Genomic DNA, 20,829 nt, shown 5'->3' on the forward strand with positions numbered 1-20,829 from the left:
AGTAATTTAAAGTCTTTTATTGATGAAAAATCAAATTGAAATTACTGTTTGGGCTTAACTTTAAAATCCCTGTGCCCAATTGACTTGGCTTACTCAATCAATTTTCGAGCACCTGGTCTTATTTCCATTTGCTAATTAAATTTCTTTTGTCGAATCAAATTTGTCAATATTCAATTTTTGCCCATGATGATGGGTAGTAAGACCAAAAACGGACAATCCACATATTAAAATACTGCACATTCCATGTCTATAACAAATTAACTATGTGCATCTGACCTCCTGGCTATCAAAAATAATTTGATATCTAATAATTAGCGCAATAGTACAAGCATCTAAACATTGAAGGAGCCTTTTAGGTTAAACGCAAGTTAAATACTAAAAAATAAGGGTATATATATATATATATATATATATATATATATATATATATATATATATATATATATATATATATATATATATATATATATATATATATATATATATATATATATATATATATATATATATATAAAATACAAGAAATAATATCATAAGGTAGCATGTTCTTATTTTTTCAAAATGATTTTTTTTTCTAAGTTAAATTGGGTAGCCAGAACTATGTGTAATATTTTTACAGCACTTGCTTATTTTTGTCTTAGTTGAAGAAAAACATACTACCTTATTTAATTAACATCCATGAAATAACTTTGGGTTCATATTGTGACAAACTTACCGTAAAATAATAATAAAGAAAATTCAATTATTTTCTTTAATCTTGAGAACAAGCAAAACAGCCAAGTTTCATATAAAGGTAACCTCAAAAAGAGCAAATTTCCTCACAAAAGAAGCACATGCAGCATATTTGAAATATTTACGAGTCATAAGACATATTAAAAAGCTTCAATTTGTTCATTTTCCTCAGATATTTCAGCTATTCTAAAACAAAGGGTTCAGAAGTAAATAAACAGTAATTTCTTTATCTCTGTTTTATTGAGTGCTTGTCCTTTTTCTTTACTTAAGTCCATAATTTTTAACCACCCACGAAAAAACTAATTTATACATCATAGTCATCATTTAGATGGAAGGCTGAGCCCCTTCCCCAGCTACTCCAGTAATAAATCATTTAGAATAAATATTAGCTGCCCAATTATAATTTTTTTTTCTTTGTTATTAGCTAGAGAAATAATGAGTATGGTTCCCAGTGCAACAAGAAATAAACAGCATTAAATAAAAATTAGACTTTTTGTTCTAAATAAGTGACAATTAACAGCAAAAATGATAAAAAAATTAACTTTGTATTTTTTTTCTGAATAGGGTCAACCAGTATTTTTAGTGAATTAAATTCTGTACAATCATCATCAATTTGGAGAAAACGTTAAATGTTGGATGGGAAAATGTTGGAAAAGCTTTAACAAGAGGCATTATTTAATAAACTATCCTATGTTTGCAATCAATTTATATTATTGAAGTATAATTCAAATTATACAGCAATTTGCACAAGGTTCTAGTGCTAATTTGTGTTTATTATGTCTATTTTAAACTTGTACAGAAAAGAGCTTGATCGAGCAAGAAGAGCCGTATCCAGCCATAGAGCCATAGAGCCATAGAGCCAGCCATTAAACTCCGGTGAAGAAACAGCTCGAGCACTTGCACTTGCCACAAGTCAATCAAATTATGTATTTCAGTTCATTTTATTTAACATCAAAAATACATTTAACTAATGTTCCAATACCTGCCCCAAGAAAGATACAAAAAAGCACTTGCGACTGGGTGGGTACATACAACTCATTTACTAACTAATAATTAACTATAAACAAAGGAGCGACAAATAACAAAAAAAGCACTTGCGACTGGGTGGGTACATATAACTCATTTACTAACTAATAATTAACTATAAACAAAGGAACGACAAATAATAAAAAAAGCACTTGCGACTGGGTGGGTACATATAACTCATCTACTAACTAATAATTAACTATAAACAAAGGAACGACAAATAATAAAAAAAAGCACTTGCGACTGGGTGGGCACCATTACAACCGAGTAGGACTTTGGGACCGCGGAGGTAACTTTGGACCAAAGCTGAAAAAAAAAAAAGATATGAATGGCTTGGGACTCCAAAAATCTGAGAAGCTAGCAGTTCTCAGTTTTTTTTCTCAATCAAGAAGGTTCATAAGGTAAAGTCTTACACCAGTTACTTTTGAATTTGCTCAAGTTGTTTGGCTTAAAAAAAAAATGTGTTACAAGTGAAGTTTTGGCAAATTTTACTTCCTTTTGGAAATTGCATCAGCTCTGGACTTATCAATTGACTGGTGTTATTTTTTTTCAGGTCAGCGTGTTCCTGGACATCCTGTCAGCAAAAAAACTCAAAGAAATCAATCCTATCACTGAATGAGGACCAGTGAGAGAAGAAAATCTGGAAATGATCATTTCCAGAAGTCAAAATGTGGGTAACTTTGTACTAACACAACCTTTAGCTAACATTTGCCTTTTCTTTTTAGGTTAAGAGCTGAATATGCCCCGCAAGCACAAAAGACAGCCAGGAAGTCGGAGGTATGTTGACTATAGTACAGAAACCCTTGAAAAAGCATTACGCAATAAACAGCACAACTATATCACGACACACGATGCACCTAAAAAGTACTAAACACCCCGAAGCACCCTGATGAACAAGCTTCATAAGCAGCATACTGGTAAAATTGGTAGCCCAACCAAGCTGGTTGCCCAAGAAGAAAGTTATTTTTTGTCCATACTGTGATCACTCTTGTCAGAGGCAGGTTTTCCTCTTGATCGCTGTGACCTCTGCTATCTAGTGAAGGCATATTTGGACAGGACTGGGAAGAAAGTGAGGCGATTTAAAGGACAATCTTGCCGGGAGAAGAGTGGACCCGGGAGTTTCATCTTCAGACATGACGAGTTAACTGAACTATTTGCAAGCAATATAAAGCACAAAAGAGCGCAGATCAGGACTCGAAGCGCTCAACAATTACTTTTTGACCACCTTTGAAAAGGAATTAGATGGCATTCCACCAGGTAATATAATCAATTTTGACAAAACAAACTTAACCAACGACCCAGGCTCCAAAAAAAAATTCTGACAAAAAAGAGGTTCAAAGTACCCAGAGCTGGGTGCTAAATTCTGTCAAAAGCCTCATCAACGATCATGATAACAGGGACAGCTGCTGAGTGAACTGCCGCCACCTCTATGTGATTTACAAAGCGAGGGGATGTGGACATCCTGGGTTGAAGGAGGACCAGCCGGTTCTCGATATAATCGCACCAAGTCTGGTTGGATTGACCTTTGACTTGCTTTGAAGACTACTTTCTTCGGCTACTCATGCCAGTCTTCAAAGAAAAAGTCAGCAGCAGAAAAGTTGTCATCTCTGACAACCTTTCATCCCACATCAGCGACGATGTTCTCAAGGCTTGCAAAGAGAACAACATTGCATTTATCTTCACTCCCGCCTAATTCAAACGCATCTGATGCAACCCTTAGATGTCGCATATTTCTCGACCAATGAAAATGAAATGGTGACAAACACTTTGGAGGTACAAAACCAAAATGGATGCTCGTCAGTTGGCATACCAAAGGCTGATTTTCCGAAATTGCTGAAGAAATGCAGTGTCTTGAAGAAGGAAATGTAACATAAAATATGACAAGTGGTTTTAAAAAGTGTGGAATATATTCTCTGAACAGAAACGAAGTTCTTCAGCGCCATCCCTCATGATTTAATGCAGAAACAACCAACACGACTCAAGTGTTGAACGATACTGTGATAGACTATCTGAAGGAGCTAAGGCACGGACATGAGTCAGCAAAGACTACGAAACGAAAAAAGGTAAACGTCCCTGCTGGAAGAAGCTATTCGGTTGAAGATATTACCAGTACAGGCGGGATGTCCAATGAACAGTCTGGTGATAGCTCTGATGAAGAAGAGCTTCTCAGAATATTAGAAAAACAGGGCAAGGAAAGTTGTACAAAAAGCGGGAAGAGCAATTCCAGTGATACAACTAATGGTCTGAACCAGAATCTGCAACCGAAAGTGGAAATTGTGTTCCAGTTTGTTCTATGAAGGGGAGAGAATTCCTGGCATGATCATTGAAGAAAAAGAACAGAAGTTTCAAAATCATGTCAATGCAAATGGTCAGACCCAATATTTGGAAATGAGCCTGACCGTGACAATATTGAAGAATACCCAGTGACTGAGCATTCTGAAAATACTCAAAGAGCCAGAGCCAGCTCCTGGTGTGTCTTCAACTAGGCTGGACCAGATTTATATTTCAGTGGACTTCCCCGAGATTGTTTCTGTTCTTCAGTCAAATTTTATTTAGCTTAGTTTGCGTTTTTATATGTGAAGATGAGAAGTTACTTTAATCCCAAAGTTCCTGAATCAATGCCAAATTTATACTATAATTTTTTTTTTAAATAAAGTTTGTGGACCAAAGTAAACCCTGTTTACACACGTCTTTGGTTTCTCATTAGCAAGATACGCTGGTGCAATGTCACCCCGACCATTGGGGTGAGATTGGACGGCAAACAATTTAAAAAAAAAGATAGGAATAAAATCAAAAAATTTTTTTTCATTACTTCATATTTTCTAGACTTAGTTGCACCTTTTCTGAAATTTTTAGCTGTTTCTGTCAAAAATTAGAGAATTTGTGAACTAAAAACCCCAGAAAGTGGTAAAAAGTCTACTCAGTTTACAGTACATACAACTCATTCACTAACTAATAATTAACTATAAACAAAGGAATGACAAATAATAAAAAAAGCACTTGCGACTGGGTGGGTACATGTAACTCATCTACTAACTAATAATTAACTATAAACAAAAAACCGACAAATAATAAAAAAAAGCACTTGTAACTTGTTGGGTAAATATACCTAATCTACTAAATAATAATTAACTATAAAAAAAGGATGAATAAATAACAAAAATAGCACTTGTGACTGGGTGGGTACATATAATTCATTTACTAACTAATAATTAACTATAAACAAAGGAGCAACAAATAATAAAGAAGCACTTGCGACTGGGTGGGTACATACAACTCATTTACTAACTAATAATTAACTATAAACAAAGTAACGACAAATAATAAAAAAAGCACTTGCGACTGGGTGGGTACATGTAACTCATCTACTAACTAATAATTAACTATAAACAAAAGAACGACAAATAATAAAAAAAAGCACTTGCGACTGGGTGGGTACATAAAACTCATCTACTAACTAATAATTAACTATAAACAAAGGATCAACAAATAAAAAAAAAAGCACTTGCGACTGGGTGGGTACATATAACTCATATACTAACTAATAATTAACTATAAACAAAGGAACGATAAATAACAAAAAAAGCACTTGCGACTGGGTGGGTACATACAATTCATTTACTAACTAATAATAAACTATAAACAAAGAAACGACAAATAATAAAAAAAGCACATGCGACTGGGTGGGTACATATAACTCATCTACTAACTAATATTTAACTATAAACAAAAAAACGAAAAATAATAAAAAAAAGCACTTTTAACTGGTTTGGTACATAAAATTCATATAATAAATTATAATGACCTAAAAACAAAGAAGCAACAAATAATAAAAAAAAGCACTTGCGACTTAGGGGGTAAATAAAACTCATTTACTAACTAATAATTAACTATAAACAAAGGAGAAACAAATAATAAAAAAGCACTTGCGACTGGGTGGGTACATACAACTCATTCACTAACTAATAATTAACTATAAACAAAGGAGCAACAAATAATAAAAAAGCACTTGCGACTGGGTGGGTTAATACAACTCTTTCACTACATAATAAGTAACTACAAAAATATGAATTACAAATAATAAAAAAAGCACTTGAGACTTGGTGGGTACATACAACTCATCTAATAACTAATAATTAACTATAAACAAAGAAACGACAAATAATAAAAAAAGCACTTGCGACTGGGTGTTTAAATGCAACTAATTTAATACATAATAGACAAATATAAAAAAAAAAGCAACAAATAATAAAAAAAAGCACTTGCGACTTGTTGGTTCCATGTAATTAAGCTAATAAAAAATAATGATCTACCAACATAAGAACGATAAAAAATAAAAAAAGCCCTTGCTACTGAGTGGGTACATAACTCATTCACTAACTAATAATTAAATATAAACAAAGGACAAGAATAAAAAGCACTTGCGACTGGGTGATAAGTAACTCATCTACTAACTAATAATAACTATAAACAAAGGAACGACAAATAATAAAAAAAGCACTTGCGACTGGGTGGGTACATATAACTCATCTAATAACAAATATTTAAATATAAACAAAGAAACTACAAATAATAAAAAAAGCACTTGCGACTGGGTGGTTACATACAACTAATCTACTAACTAATATTTAACTATAAACAAAGGAGCGACAAATAATAAAAAAAGCCCTTGCGACTGGGTGGGTAAATATAACTCATTCACTACCTAATAATTAACTATAAACAAAGGAGCGACAAATAATAACTAATGAAAAAAATGTTATGTCTTAAATTGTATTAGAATGTTGTATTATGTATCTTGTACAATGTATTATGAATGTGAAAAGTGCAGTTAGAAGCCAAAAGGAGCCCGTTTAGGATTCCAGGAGCTTTTTTTTAAGAAGAAGAAGGAATACACTGAACACAAAAAAACTAGAACAAAATATTTGTTTTGAAAATAAATTACATTTTCAAAGCCTTGTCACATATTTGTCAAGTAAAACTTGTTTAAGAAGATAATATAAGAAGAAGAAAATTATTTAAGAAGAAGAAGGAACACACTAAACACAAAAAAACTAGAGCAAAATGAATTTTTAGAAAGCAAACTACGTTTTTAAAGCCTTGTCACATACCTGTCAAGTAAAACTTGTTTAAGAAGATAATTTAAGAAGAAGAAAATTATTTAAGAAGAAGAAGGAACACACTAAACACAAAAAAACTAGAGCAAAATGAATTTTTAGAAAGCAAACTACGTTTTTAAAGCCTTGTCACATACCTGTCAAGTAAAACTTGTTAAACTTCCTTGCAAGCTTCAAAACTTCACTATACTGCAAAGAACAGAGAGGATCTGGATTATACATTCCTCCAAGTGCAAGACTTACAGACGGTCTTATATCAGTGACTAGAGATTCTGAAGAGTAGGGAAGATTCAAATGACCGTGAGAAGTCCCATTAGAATCTTCATTCACTTTTGGTGATGAGTAAGGCAAGAGATCTGAGCAATGTAAATTTTGTGCAGCTTGTAAAGTGGCCATACTAGCAATTTACTTAACACCTCTTAGACAAGTCAGTCCTGGAATTGCATCATATACTTTAATTCGAATAATCTCTAACATAGGTTGACTCAGTCAATGTTTTAGGAAGCTTCATATGATTGGTTGAGAGAATCTGAAACTGTCAAGATATTGTTTTTTAAGCTTGATTTTCACAAATTGTGCAACAAAGTGGGGACATTTCGACTATGTTAAGGCATGTCTGCTAATTTAGTAACATTTTAGTGTTCTTGTTGATAGAATTCCAAATTTTTAAAGAGTTTGTGATAACAAACTGTAATTACAGAAGAACTCGGCCCAATAGCAACCAAAATTCTAAAAAACAGAATTTTGACAACAATAGATACATCAAAAGAATTGGCTTTACACGCAGATTCCAAATATATAAGATACATTAAGTTTAATGTTATCTTTTCAAAAGCTAAGAGCTTGAGAAAATTTGCCTAATTTTCAAAAAAAGGGGGGAAATACCTCCCAAATGTCAAGGAATCTTATTGAAAATTGCACCATCAAATTCAGCATATCAGAGAACCCTTGTAGAGCTTACTAAACACAAGCGCAATGGGAGCTTACAAGTTCCCATTTTTAAAAATGCAGACTTTTGTATTTTTTTGCCAGATTCTTCTGGCAAAAAAATACAAAATTGATGCATGAGATTATTGATGCATGTTTGCTTGTTGTTTTTTTTTCTTTGTTCTTCCCAGGAGTGATCATATCAAACCAATGGTCCTAGCAGATTGGGAGTGGACTCATGGGAACGGAAATTAAAAGTTCTAGTGCCCTTTTTAAGTGGCCGCAAAAATAGGAGGGCAACTAGCCAACTCCCATGCCCATTTTCCCCCTAAATCCTCCAATAAATTTTTTTACTAGCCATTTTGTTCAATATAGTTGAAAGGTCCAATAACTATGCCTTTAGGGATGAAAAGACTCCCCACAGCCCCTGGAAGAAGGGCCGCATGTTATGAAATTTGCCCATTGTTTACAAATAGTATTTGTTATTGGGATGCACACAGACATTTTCAGGGGGGAGGTACAGGGATGGATTTTCTACCGGGAAAAGTTTCCAGGGTTGAATTTTCCAGGGGAAATTTTACACAGGGATAAATTCTCCATGGGAAATTTTCCGCAGGAGAAACTTTCCTTTTTTTTGGGGGGGGGGGGTGTAAACTTTCCATTGGGGGATTTCTGGGAATAATTTTCCACACAAGGGGGGGGGGGGTCTGCCATTACCTGAAAACGATCAGGTATTAAACCAAAAAAACATGCCTTTTCTCAAATAAAAGTACTCTGAGGACTATTTTCTGGTGGAATAGTGTGCAAGAAATTTTGGGGGGGGGGGAATTAACAGCAAGGATGCAATTGTCTGGGGGTCTTTCCTATGGTGGGAGGGATTTTATGTCAGAGGAACTTTCCATGGAGGGATTTTTGCGGGGGAGGATTTCTATGGAGGGGGAGGTGAACCTCCAGAGATCATTTGAAAAACGATTAGAAATTAATAAAAAAAATTATTAAGTTTTTTTTCTACTGAAAGTAACAAGCAGCATTAAAACTTAAAACAAACAGAAATTATTCCGTATAATAGGGGGGCTGCCCCTCCTCTATACCTCACTTTTTTCGTTAAAGTTCGACCTTTTCTCCCAATTTGTTAAGAACAATTTCAGAAACACTAGGGCCATTAAATTAGAATCAGAACCTTTTTAGAAGTGCTAAACAAAACTTGAGCATGAAGAGCAGGACGTTGAGGAAGGGAAGTCACCCTAATATATGGAATAATTTCTGCTGGTTTTAACTTTTAATGTTGCTTGTTGCTTTCAATAGAAAAAACTAGTTTTTTTTATTTAATAGAAAAAAAAGACTAAAGCAATAGAAAATCATAGTAGTTTACAACAATGGTACTTAAGAACAACTTCTATGTCATAACAGCACAGCATTTATATAGGCCTAATAAATTCAATTTTTTCGCACTAGCAAGAAAATAAATATTTTGTAGTTTTTAGCACATTTGGAGACAAAGTGCTCGGGACAAAAACTTGGATAGATCCATAAAATCATGCTTTAAGCTATAAGTAGCTTTTACATATAGCTAACCGAGCTTTCCATGATTGCCCCCTTGGGGCTACCTAGTAATGACCAAACCCTTCCACATAGTAGCCTAAACAAAAATTTAAAAGCGTTTTTCCAAAAATGAAAACTTTCAAATAAGGAAAAATCACCATTTGAGGGTGATTCAAGAAGGGTTAGGGAGATCTGCTCCCTGATGGATATAGTCTTCTGATGGATATAGTTTTCTTTAACAGTGCTAGGACAGTGTTTGCATGAGAAACAGTCTTCTTGCAGTTTGAATGGAATTTACACTGGTTGTCAATGTTGATTCCAAGATCCCTTTCTTGATCCACACTTTGTACCTCTTGAATGTTATTTACAGCTGGATTGACCATACTATATGGTACTTGAATCCTGGGTTGGACTTGCCAAAATGAATAACACTACATTTGTCAATATTGAAGCTCATGTGCCATGTTGTTGCCCAGTTTTTGGATATGGGCAATATCTGCTTGTAGTGACTCATGATTGACTGCACCAAAAAAAATCTTATCTTATCTCAGGTTTTTTGAGGTTGTACAAGGCCCTTGTCAGACCAGTGCTTGATTTTGAAATGTGCATAGCATCACCAGATACAGACATTTTATTTATGAAATATACATAATGCTACAAAATACACCTGCGCACATGCCTGGCGGCATAATTGAGTGCAGAGATACAGGGGTGACATACAGCTTCTGGAAGGGGTGCAAAGGAGAACCACAAAGGCAGCATCTAAGATGAGAGACAAGCCTTTTGATAAATGTTTGAAGGAGCTGAGATTGTCTACAATGGTTTACCAATAACAAAGGGTTGATATACTTATGACATATAAGCTTACTTTACAAGAACCCCTCCCCCCTCCCAATTCATTTGTCAATTTCCCAAAATATTTGCACTGGCAGGAGGGAACATTCAAAGAAGCTGTTTGAGCCATCTGTCAAAACTTGACACAGACAACAATTTTTCTTCTGCCATGTAGTAAACCATTGGAATAGTCCCTCAAATACAAGTCTCAGCACCCAATGATGAAGTTTTCAAGAAGTTATTAGATGCCAAATAGAATAGGGTTCACTGGAAGGACCATTGGGATGCATTTGATGTTTAATCATTCATATCATCAAGTATGGAGCAATTACAAGATCAGGATGGATCTTAATTTGCTCCAAAGTAGAAATTAAGGTAATAATTTTGATTTGAGTCTGATTTTCTTTTACTTAAGGGTTTGGACATAGTGAATTAAAATTAAATGCATTATACTACTTTATAAATAGACATACTATAGATTAAACAGATTGATCACTTTACTGGGAATCTTCATTTCAAATTCGGTGACTTTTGTTTCATTTTGCATGCAATTTAATTACTCTTTTTATTTGAAAATTTTTTCTGAATGTACTTAAAAATAAACTTACTCCAAAGAAAATGTATCCTAAAATATATTCCTGTGCCCTCCACCACCACTGCTATTCTGGTATCTGCCCCCCTCCCCACTGAAAACTTTTTGCAGACACCCTTGCCTGAATCAGGTACAAATGGTGATTTTTTCTCACTAGCCAGTTTTTTTAGAAACATACTTTTAAACTTCTGGGGATTATAAGTTGTTTTGAGCACTTTAAGGGCCAAAAATGGAGCCTGCCCAGAGGGAATTAGTGAATTATGAAAGAGCATAAAAAAGGCATTAAGTGATACATTCAATTTTATCCCAGCTAAATTATGTTTTAAATTGCAAATTTATCAGCATAGGCATAGACTAGGTAGTTTTATCAAATATTGGTAGCCTAAATTTGAAGACACTTCAATTATTTACATTAGGACAAGGTGTACACACTAGGTGGTGCCTTTTGCAAAACTTGTATCCTCTAAGATGTGATACCAGGGTAAAATTCTAGTTTAGCTACTTTTTACTATCTTGGAAAGGGGTCAGGTTAGGAAAATGGCTAAATATTTCACTGTTCATATTATTGACTTATGAATAAAGCAAATATACCACTCAATGCCTTTTTTATGTTCTTTACAAATATAATAATTGCTTCTCTTGCAAATTTAAGCCTTGAATGCAAATTTAATTGTAATTTAAGCCCTTTTTGGATCCTTGAAAATGACCAAAAAAATTCCAGCTTTTTGGTATAAAAAATGCTTAAACCATGGGTTTCAAACTTATTATTTGATTATAAATCAATTTTTTAAAGTTATATAATACACAAACACTGATCTATCACAATTAAGTTGGATTAACTAGTCAAAACAATTTCTACATTTTTCTGTACTCCATGTTTCTTCTGTTGGCTTTGATATTTTTGACATATAAGTGAACTGGCAGTTTTTAAGTGGCCTTACAGAACAAGAAAAAAATGGTGGATTTGTTTTGAATTTTTTTTTAATCAGCTTAATCTTGACAAATCTATGTTTGTGAATAAACAACTTTTATCAAATGGATTTACAATGTAATGATAAGGTTAGAACAAGTGCTTTGACCCATTTTTATATCAAAAAAATATAAAAAGATGTTATCGTTGTCAAAGGTCCTAAAAGTGTAAAGAGTTGAATTTGCAAGGAAAGCAATTATTATATTCAGAAAGAACATAAAAATCTAGTGGTATGTTCAATTTTTTGTAGGTCAATAATATGAACAACAAAATATTTACCAGAAAATGAAACTGTCAGGGATGGGTCTACAGGCTAAAGTATGTCCTGGCAAGGTATGTTAAAGAACATATCTCCACACCTCTATCTAGAGGGTCCTGACTTTTGATGACCTTTAAAAATCTGTGTGTTATAAAAGTAACACCATGCAAAATAGATCTTCTGCTAAAATGAAGTACAACAAAACTGTTTTTAACTTCACAACTTTGCTTGATCTTAACTTAGGGTAAAAGACCAGTATCCAATTGAGCAAGATTGTGTAAAACTCAAAACCTTATATCTTATCATCTAATTAGAATTGAAAAGGTTTGTATAGGCCAATAAATAACTAAAAATCCAAGCTATGCAACAATATGGTTATTATTAAAATTATTTAAGATCATTCACTTAAAATAATTAGTTTATTGACTTACCTAGATATACCTCTTTGGAAATACTAATTGTCCTGTGTTGATGTAAATATCTTTTTAGTGTTTGAGTATTATTCACATACAGAAAGCTGATTGTCTTCTGATTCTAAAAATCTAACTTTTATTTCTTGATTTTTATTCTATAAATCACAAATATTAAATATATATTTTTTTTCATATCACTTGCTTGTCAAAACAGAGACCACACATTGGATTTATGATGACTAATTACTCTCACTGGCCTGGCTCTAGTGAGAGATGATTGGGTCTACACTTGTATTGTGTCATACTGCAGTAAAAAAGGGGCAGTCCAAAAACCCATTGTGTTTTTTTTCCAAAATGCCAAAGAAAAGTGGTCTTTCCCAAAAAGAGGTCTTTTACTCTATATGGTTTTAAAGATATGCAAATATATTTCCTAAATTTTGAAAAAAAATATTGATATGGCTTGAAAATTCTACTCAAATTAGAGGAATTGCATTTCAGAACAGAGGGTAAATATTTTGCTGTTTATACATTGACTTATGAATAAATTGAAAATACTACTCAATGCCTTTTTTTATGGTCTTTTCAAATATAATAGTCACTTTGCTGCAAATGAATTTTACCGCCACCCTAATATATACCAATTCAGAGAATATGTTTGCACATTAGAGGGGTAACATTTATTTCTGATGCAAATGAAATGTAACTTTAGATTTTACATAAACACACACCCTAATGTGCAAATAAATACACTGAATGGGTATATATAAGGGTGGGGGTAAATTTGTGGCAAAAATGATTATTATATTTGGAAAAAGCATAAAAAAGGCATTGAGTATGTTCACTTTATTTGTAAATCAATAACATGAACAGCAAAATATTTAACAGCCAGAGAAAAGGAAACAGTAAATATTTACCAAATCATATTATTGAGTTACAACTAAAGTAAATATACCATTTGGTGCCTTTTTTTATGCTTTTTACAAATATTATAATCATTTTTGTTGGAAATGAATTTTAGCCCCCTCCCCTATATATACCAATTCAGGGTATATATTTGTATATTAGGGGGGTGGGGGTAATTTTATTTCTGAGGTAAATGAGAGGTAAATTTAAACTTTCCACCCCCCCTAATGTGCAAATATATACCCTGAATTTGTAGCCTATATATAGGGGTGGGGACTAAAATTCATTAAAATTATTATATTTGTAAAGAGCATGAAAAGGCATCAAGTGGTATATTCACTTTAGTTGTAACTCAATAATATGATTTGGTAAATATTTACCAAGGAGACTAATAACTGATAAATGATATAAAATGTTGTTTTGTCATAATTTTTGTAAAATTGTTGTTTTGGTAAAATTACTTTTAGTAAAAGAAGATACAATAAAGAGACCTGTCATGTTGGCAAATTTCTAAGACTTAGAAATCAGAAAAGTGTTAACACAGATGCTTGGCACTACCTTCCTAGAGCATGTTTGGCCCTAGATTTATAAAGTTTCATTTTCCTAACCTACCCCTTTCCAAAATAGTGAAAAGTAGCTAAACTAGGATTTTACTGACATCAGTTAAAGGAGGAACATATACTAAACCTTACCCAATCATTTTACTTACAAATTTAAAGCCTTCAATGAATCCTAAAGTACCCTAACACCTAGGTCCAGTTCCATTGAAGTAATTTAGTGGAACTTAGCAGGAATATAATGGAAATACTATACAAGAGGGCAGGTTCAACGTTTTTTCGGTTAATAAATGCGCAAACCCTACCATATTCAGATAACAATTATGAATGACCAAAATATATGCCTATTAATGTTTAATAAATTTCTTATGGATATCCACTTTTTTTAAAAATTTCTGTGCCTATAGATTATTGTGTTTTTTACGACCGTCTATTCTTTGCAAAAATAGATGGTAGGACATAACTTAAGAAGTTGTAACAAAAGTTGTCGAAATTTTAGAAAGAAAGGAAGATTCTTAATATCATACTCCACTTGATCTGTCGGAAGGTAATAGGCCTAGGGTTCCTTTCTGGGAATGTTGGGGGTTTTGTTAGTACATATAGCGAGTTTTTCCATTTGTTTAAATCACCTGTTTCTTCATTGCTTTGAATATGGATAGTTATCATTATGTTTACTTGTAAATATGAATTGCTATGCTGCAAAGGTCAGTTTTGTTGACAGGCAATTGCCTATTTTATAGGCTAATTGTCAAAGGACATAGGCTAGTCTATGTTGACAGCTACACGTTTACTAAGCTAGATCTATCATACTGGTTTGTATACTGCTACTCATTCCTCAGGAGGCTTGGTACTGTAATTTTTCTTAATTCTTTCCTTATTACACTAGGCTATCCCAGCCCATTAGGGGATCATTTTATTTTGTTTGGCCCTAGATGGTTGGCCAAGAAGGATGATCTGACAATATTTCATATGAAGAATGTTGTCTAGCCATCTCAACCTTTCTCTCATTGTAGCCCTAGGAATTTACTTTAAATTAAATAGCCTAGCCCTAGAAAGTGGTTTTGAACCATATGTTTTGTACTACTTACTGTTAAAATATGGTTAGTCAGACCAGTAGGCCTACCCAAAACAATCATTGACACTTCCTCTTCAAAAAGCATTTAGCCTAGCAAATCCTAGTTCAGATAGCCTATGTTTAAGTTTAAACTTGTTTAGCAATGGGTTAGAGTTACAGCTCTTCTGAGGGCAATATATTAATAAAACAAAGGTAGAACCATTAGATTGCTACCCTCCTTTTCAGCATAGCTTAATAATTGTGGGTAAATTTCTAAGTGGTGCAATAGGCCTAATTTAGCCAGGATGAAAGTGAAAGCATTATTTGATGCCTTTTTTGGGCTCTTTCATAATTCAATAATTACTTCTGGGGCTAATTGCATCTTGCGCCTTTAAAGGGGCCTCAAAGGTGTTCTACGTGAATAATGAAAGAGCATAAAAAAGCATCAAATGATGTTTTCACTTTCGTCCTAGCTAAATTATATGGCCCACAGCACATTTACCATGAATTTTATGCTCCATCCCCCCCTCTCCCAATGTGCAAATATATACCCTTAATTAGAATATACCCTAAATTGTTGAAGACAAAGTTTTGAATCAGAAAATTCAGCACTATTTTTGTTGATGGCTTTTGAAAAATTAAAATTGTAAGAAAACAGTTTGAATTGAAAATCAAGTATTTTGCAGGTTATTTTAGGTTATAGCTTCTTTGTGTGGTTACAAAAATGAAAAACCTTTGGGGTCCCTTTAAGGGCTCAAGATGCAATTAGCCCCAGAAATGATTATTGAATTATGAAAGAACAAAAAAAAAGCATCAAATAATGCTTTCTCTTTCATCCTGGCTAAATTATTGCACCACTTAGAAATTTACCAACAATTATTAAGCTATGATTTTTAAATTTTTTTTTTTTTGTTTTATTTTATTTTTTTTTTAAAATTTTTTTTTTATGTACCTGGAGGACAAGTATGGTGATTTTGTGATTGGTGGTAGGAACTGCGTGCGAAGGGGAATGATTTTTCTTTTATTTTATTTTTTTTAGGCCTAGGTTGTATATTTCTGTTGTGAATATGAAATTTTGATATATGCCTACCCTTAGGACAACCTGACCCCAGGTTCTTGGGTCGGTAGTGAGTAAAATGTATTGTCCTTGTGTGTGTTAATAAATTACTATTATATGCTGCAAAGGAGGGTATAATAGGCTAGCCTAAGCAATCTAATCATTCTACTTTTGTTTTATTAACATATTGCCCTCAGAAGAGCTGTAACTCTAACCCATTGCCAAACAAGTTTAAACTTAAACCTATCTGAACTAGGATTTGCTAGTTTACCAATTTTATAACAAATATTTTCTTTTGTACTTAATATTGAAAATAAACATTAAAATTATAGTGACATTTTGAACTGATGAGCTTTCAGCAATTAATATCATTATACATCGATTATTCAGTTTAATTTATTAGGTCTTACTAACCCTAACTAACTAAAAACTAACTAAGGTCTTACTAAAACTAACCCTAAGAAATTTTGGAGGTATGTGTCATCAGGTAAGCCTGGAAGGCATTCTGTCACTCAACTTGTACAAGATGGATCTAAAATCTGCAACCCAAGGAAGATAGCTAATGCATTAAATAAGCAGTTCATTTCAGTATTCACAGTTGCAGATAATGCCCCACTTCCAGACCCCTACAGTACAAAATTCAAAAAAGTATGCCGCCCATTAATATTACTAAAGTAGATGTAGAGACTAAAGAAGATTAACCCAAATAAATCAACAGGACCTGACGGAGTGCCCCCTTGGCTCTTAAAGGAGACGTATGCAGTACTATCACATCCTCTCACCCTACTATTCCAAAAGTCCCTAAATACTAAATCTATTCCACAAGACTGGAAGGAAGCTTACATTACACCTGTTCATAAAGGAAGCAGCAGAGATGAAGCCAGCAACTATTGACCAATTAGTCTCACCTCGGGAGTGGGAAAACTTCTTGAAGGTATAGTTAATTCAGCCATTATTGAACACCTAAATGCGAACAAGCTACTATCTCCTAGCCAGCATGGTTTCCGCCCCAGTCGATAAGTTGATACTAACCTCATTGATCCTTACGAGCATGTCACAGAACTTATGGACACAGGATCCCCAGTTGATATGATATTATTAGACTTAGCGAAAGCGTTTGATAAAGTATGTCATAGGAGGCTAAATTCTAAACTCCACGCAATAGGCCTCCACAATGAAGTCATAAATTGGACGATGCAATTTCTTACCAACAGGAAGCAGGTGGTAAGAGTATTTGGGGATGGTGGATCAATTTTCTTCTCAGAATCAGCAGATGTAGAAAGCGGAGTACCCCAAGGCACAGTTTTGGGCCCAACTCTCTTCAACATCTACATTAATGATGCATCTTCAATCATAAAGAATAAGATTTGCTTATATGCTGATGATTCCAAAATAATAGGTCCGATTTGTGACCCCCAAAGTACCAAAAACATCCAAACAGATCTTAATGCACTCTCAATATGGACAAAAGCCTGGTAACTAGAATTTAATATCCAGAAATGCAAGGTCATACACTTTGGAGCAAACAACCCTCTCAGCCAGTATTTTATGGAATCCAATTGTGGTTTTAAACAGCCACTTACAACCAGTCACTGCGAAAAAGATCTGGGAGTCTTGGTTGATAACAAGCTCAAATTCAACTTACACATGCAGTTTGCAGTAGCCAAAGCCAACCAAACTCTTGGTATAATAAAGAGAACATTCTGCAGTAGAACTCCAGCAGTGATTACTAAGCTCCTAAAGGGCCTGATCTGACCAAAATTAGAATTTGGGATGTCCATTGCCACGCCAGTTAACAAGCTTGACCAATCAATTCTGGAATCGGTGCAGCGGAGAGCAACGTAATGCATAAGGGGTTTTCAAAATTTGCCATATTCTACCAGACTCCAGAGGCTCAAAATACCATCTCTCACATACCGACGTAAGCGAGGAGATGTATTGATGACATTCAAATTGATCTGCAACCACGATATCATCCCTGACTTATTCCAGTTAGATAGTTCGTCAAGAACAAGAGGGCACCCCCTAAAGCTCTACCGGAAATGCGCTAATACCAGGCTGTGAAACAAATTTTTCTCCAACCGTGTGGTTGGATTATGGAATTCCCTTAGCCAGAATGCAGTCATGTCCCATAATACTGAAGCCTTCAAGTCAGCTGTTGACAGAGATTGGTGCAGCAAGCCATGGCGCACAGTTTGGGATGTGCCCGATGAGCTGAGCCACCATCATCATTGACCGGCGTCTACAGGATTCGTCCTTATCGCTGGCTAGTGCGATTTAAGGTAATTTAAGGTAGGTCTTTTTAAAGTTGTTAGAGACAAATACAGTTTCCCTACAAACTAGTGCTTAGATACTGTGTCTTTGGTGCTTAACTGAAAACAGATTATATTACAAATATTTCCTTTTCCAGTTCTTAAAGAATTGAAAATAAAAATAAAATTACTGTGAAATAAATCCTCGAACTAAGGGATCTTTCAACATCTAATATCATTATGCATCAAATATTAAATTTCATGTTGTTAATACTTTCCAAGATTGTTCAAGATGCATATAGTTTTCAGTAAAGCACCAATGATGCAGTAGGTTTTAGACTTTTACAGTGAAAGAAGGAGGTCATACCCAAACTCTTGTTTGTGGTGATTTGTGTTTGTTTCAAGCTTGATTTGAATATTCAATTTAAGTTTCACTTGTTTTAAGATTTATTTATTAATTTACATTAATATCTATTGCATTTTTGTTTGCATTGATTGTTTATTTAATTTCTGTTTGTTTTAAGTTTCATTTATGCTTCAATAGGAAACTTTTTTCTTTTTTTTTAGCTGAATTTTCATATTCAATCCAAGCATTACTTGCTTTAAGATCTATTTATTCATTTATATTACTACTTGTTGTATGTTTTTACTATGATAGTTTATTTAATTTCTGTTTGTTTTGGGTTTCATTTATTCTTTAATAGTAATTCCTTGTTGTTTTTGAGTTTCAATTTTAAAAGGTATTTGTATCTACTGAGCTTAAGTTTAAAATGGCTTTTACTTTACTTTGAAAAACTTATTTTTCAGAAAGTTTTTTTTAAATAAGTTTTGTTTGTTTTTGATTGCAAAAAATTTCAAGTTTTTAAAAATTCCTTATTTCAAAATCAAACTTTTTTTTAAAATCAAGTATTCATCAAAGTATCAAAACTGATACCAAAGTAACAATATCAAGGTGAAAAAATGGGTTTGTGTCAACCTTGGACTTTTTATTATCTGATGTTTGAACTATTTTTAACAAAATGGCTATATCAAAATTTTTATCAGATGGGTTTGGGGAAAAAGGGCATGGGGGGGGGACCAGATTAACCTTTCGTCTCTTTTGACTCTTTAAAAGTGAACTAGAACTTTCTATTTTCAATCAAATGAGCCCTCTGAAGTTTATACAAGTATCCCTTCTATAAGAACCATATATATCCCCAGAGTATAACTTACAATGCCTGTCCCTGGGCCCTGGGGGGTTGTGTTGACCCTGAAGTTTTAATTTCTGATGGTTGAACTAATTTTAACAAAATGGTCAAATGAAATTTTTATTGGATGGGTTTATCCATCCAATACACCCAAAGGCATGAAGGGTAGGAGGGGCTAGTTGCCCTCTAATCTTTTTTCACTCTGAGAAAATGAACTACAACTTTTAATTTCTATTCAAATTAACTCTCTTGGAGGTTTATACAAGCATACATTCCATAAGAACCATATATGCCCCCAGAGCAATACTTACAACACCGACCCTGGCCCTGGGGGGGGGTGTCAACACAGGAGTTTTTCTTATCTGACCTTTGAACTATTTTTAACAAAATTACCATACATAAAGGAGTTTTTGTTATATGATCTTTTAACTATTTTTAACAAAATTGCTACTCTTTTGACTCTAAAAAACTTAACTAGAAATTTCAATTTCCAATCAAATGAGCCATCTCAGAATTTTTTACAAGCTTCCCTTCAATAAGAACCATATATTCCCCCAGGGCATAACTTACAACACCTTCCCTTGGGCCCTAGGGGGCTGTGTTAACCCCTGAGTTTTTGTTATATGGTCTTTGAACTATTAAAAAAAAGTATCTATCTCAAAGTTCTTATCGGATGGGTTTGAGGAAAAAGGGCATGGAGTGGGGGGGGGGGGCCTATAGACCCAGTAATTTCTCTTGAATCTTAAAAAGGGAGCTAGAACTTCCGGTTTCCAATCAATTTAGCTTACATTGAGGTTTATAAGAGCATCCTTTATATAAGACCTATATTTACACCCAGGGCATAACTTTCAACGCCCGCCCCGGGGCCCTGGTTGGTTGTGTTAACACCAGAATTTTTGTTATATGATCTTTGAACTATTTCTAACAAAATAGCTATTTGATGTGTTTGGGGAAAAGATGGGTATGAGAGGGGGGTTAGTTGCCCTCAAATCACTTTCAACTATTAAAAAGGGCACTAGCCCTTTGAATTTCCAATCAAATGTGCCTTTTTGAAGTTTCTGTGACAATGCCTTCTATAAAAAAACCTTATATGCCCCCAGGGTATAACTTAAAACCCTTGCCTTGAGGGTTCTGGGGGAGGGTCCTCCTCAAAAACATATTTTCTATCTGGAAAACAATTATGCTGAACAAAATGGCTATCTCAAAATTTTGATTGGATGTATTTGGGGGAATGATGGGCATGGGGGGGCTAGTTGCCCTTCAATCACTTTTGACTATTCAAAAGGGCACTAGCCCTTTGAATTTCAAATCAAATGAGCCCTTTTTCAGGTTTCTACAACAATGCCTTCTATAAAAACCTTATATGCCCCCAGGGCATAACTTAAAACCCTTGCCCTGGGGGTTGTG

At 33.9% G+C, this 20,829-nt stretch overlaps 2 protein-coding genes across 6 annotated transcripts in view; one reads left to right on the forward strand and one right to left on the reverse strand.

Moving 5' to 3' along the window:
• The window catches only part of LOC148947244 (uncharacterized), a 60,876-nt gene extending 46,610 nt beyond the window's left edge, over window positions 1-14,266 (reverse strand). Inside the window, exons 1-2 of one of the 4 annotated variants that reach the window (XM_089096948.1) lie at window positions 14,178-14,266; window positions 7,013-7,309 (exon numbers count right to left, since the gene is read on the reverse strand). In XM_089096948.1, coding sequence (XP_088953074.1) covers window positions 7,013-7,271 — 259 coding nt within the window. In that variant the 5' untranslated portion in view covers window positions 7,272-7,309; window positions 14,178-14,266. Of the gene's footprint in view, window positions 1-7,012; window positions 7,411-14,024; window positions 14,136-14,177 lie in introns of those variants that run through there. The other 3 variants (XM_089096947.1, XM_089096950.1, XM_089096949.1) reach the window with 3 other exon arrangements.
• Window positions 14,267-14,361: 95 nt separating this feature from the next.
• The window catches only part of LOC148947245 (dnaJ homolog subfamily A member 2-like), a 46,390-nt gene continuing 39,922 nt past the window's right edge, over window positions 14,362-20,829 (forward strand). The window contains exon 1 of one of the 2 annotated variants that reach the window (XM_089096951.1): window positions 14,362-14,419. The gene's annotated coding sequence lies outside the window, so the exon portion shown is untranslated. The remainder of the gene's footprint in view (window positions 14,420-20,829) is intronic. The other variant, XM_089096952.1, reaches the window with a different exon arrangement.

This window comes from Artemia sp. Qi Xiang Cuo, chromosome 11, assembly GCF_049724085.1.
Source record: "Artemia sp. Qi Xiang Cuo chromosome 11, ASM4972408v1, whole genome shotgun sequence".
NCBI lineage: Eukaryota > Metazoa > Arthropoda > Branchiopoda > Anostraca > Artemiidae > Artemia > Artemia sp. Qi Xiang Cuo.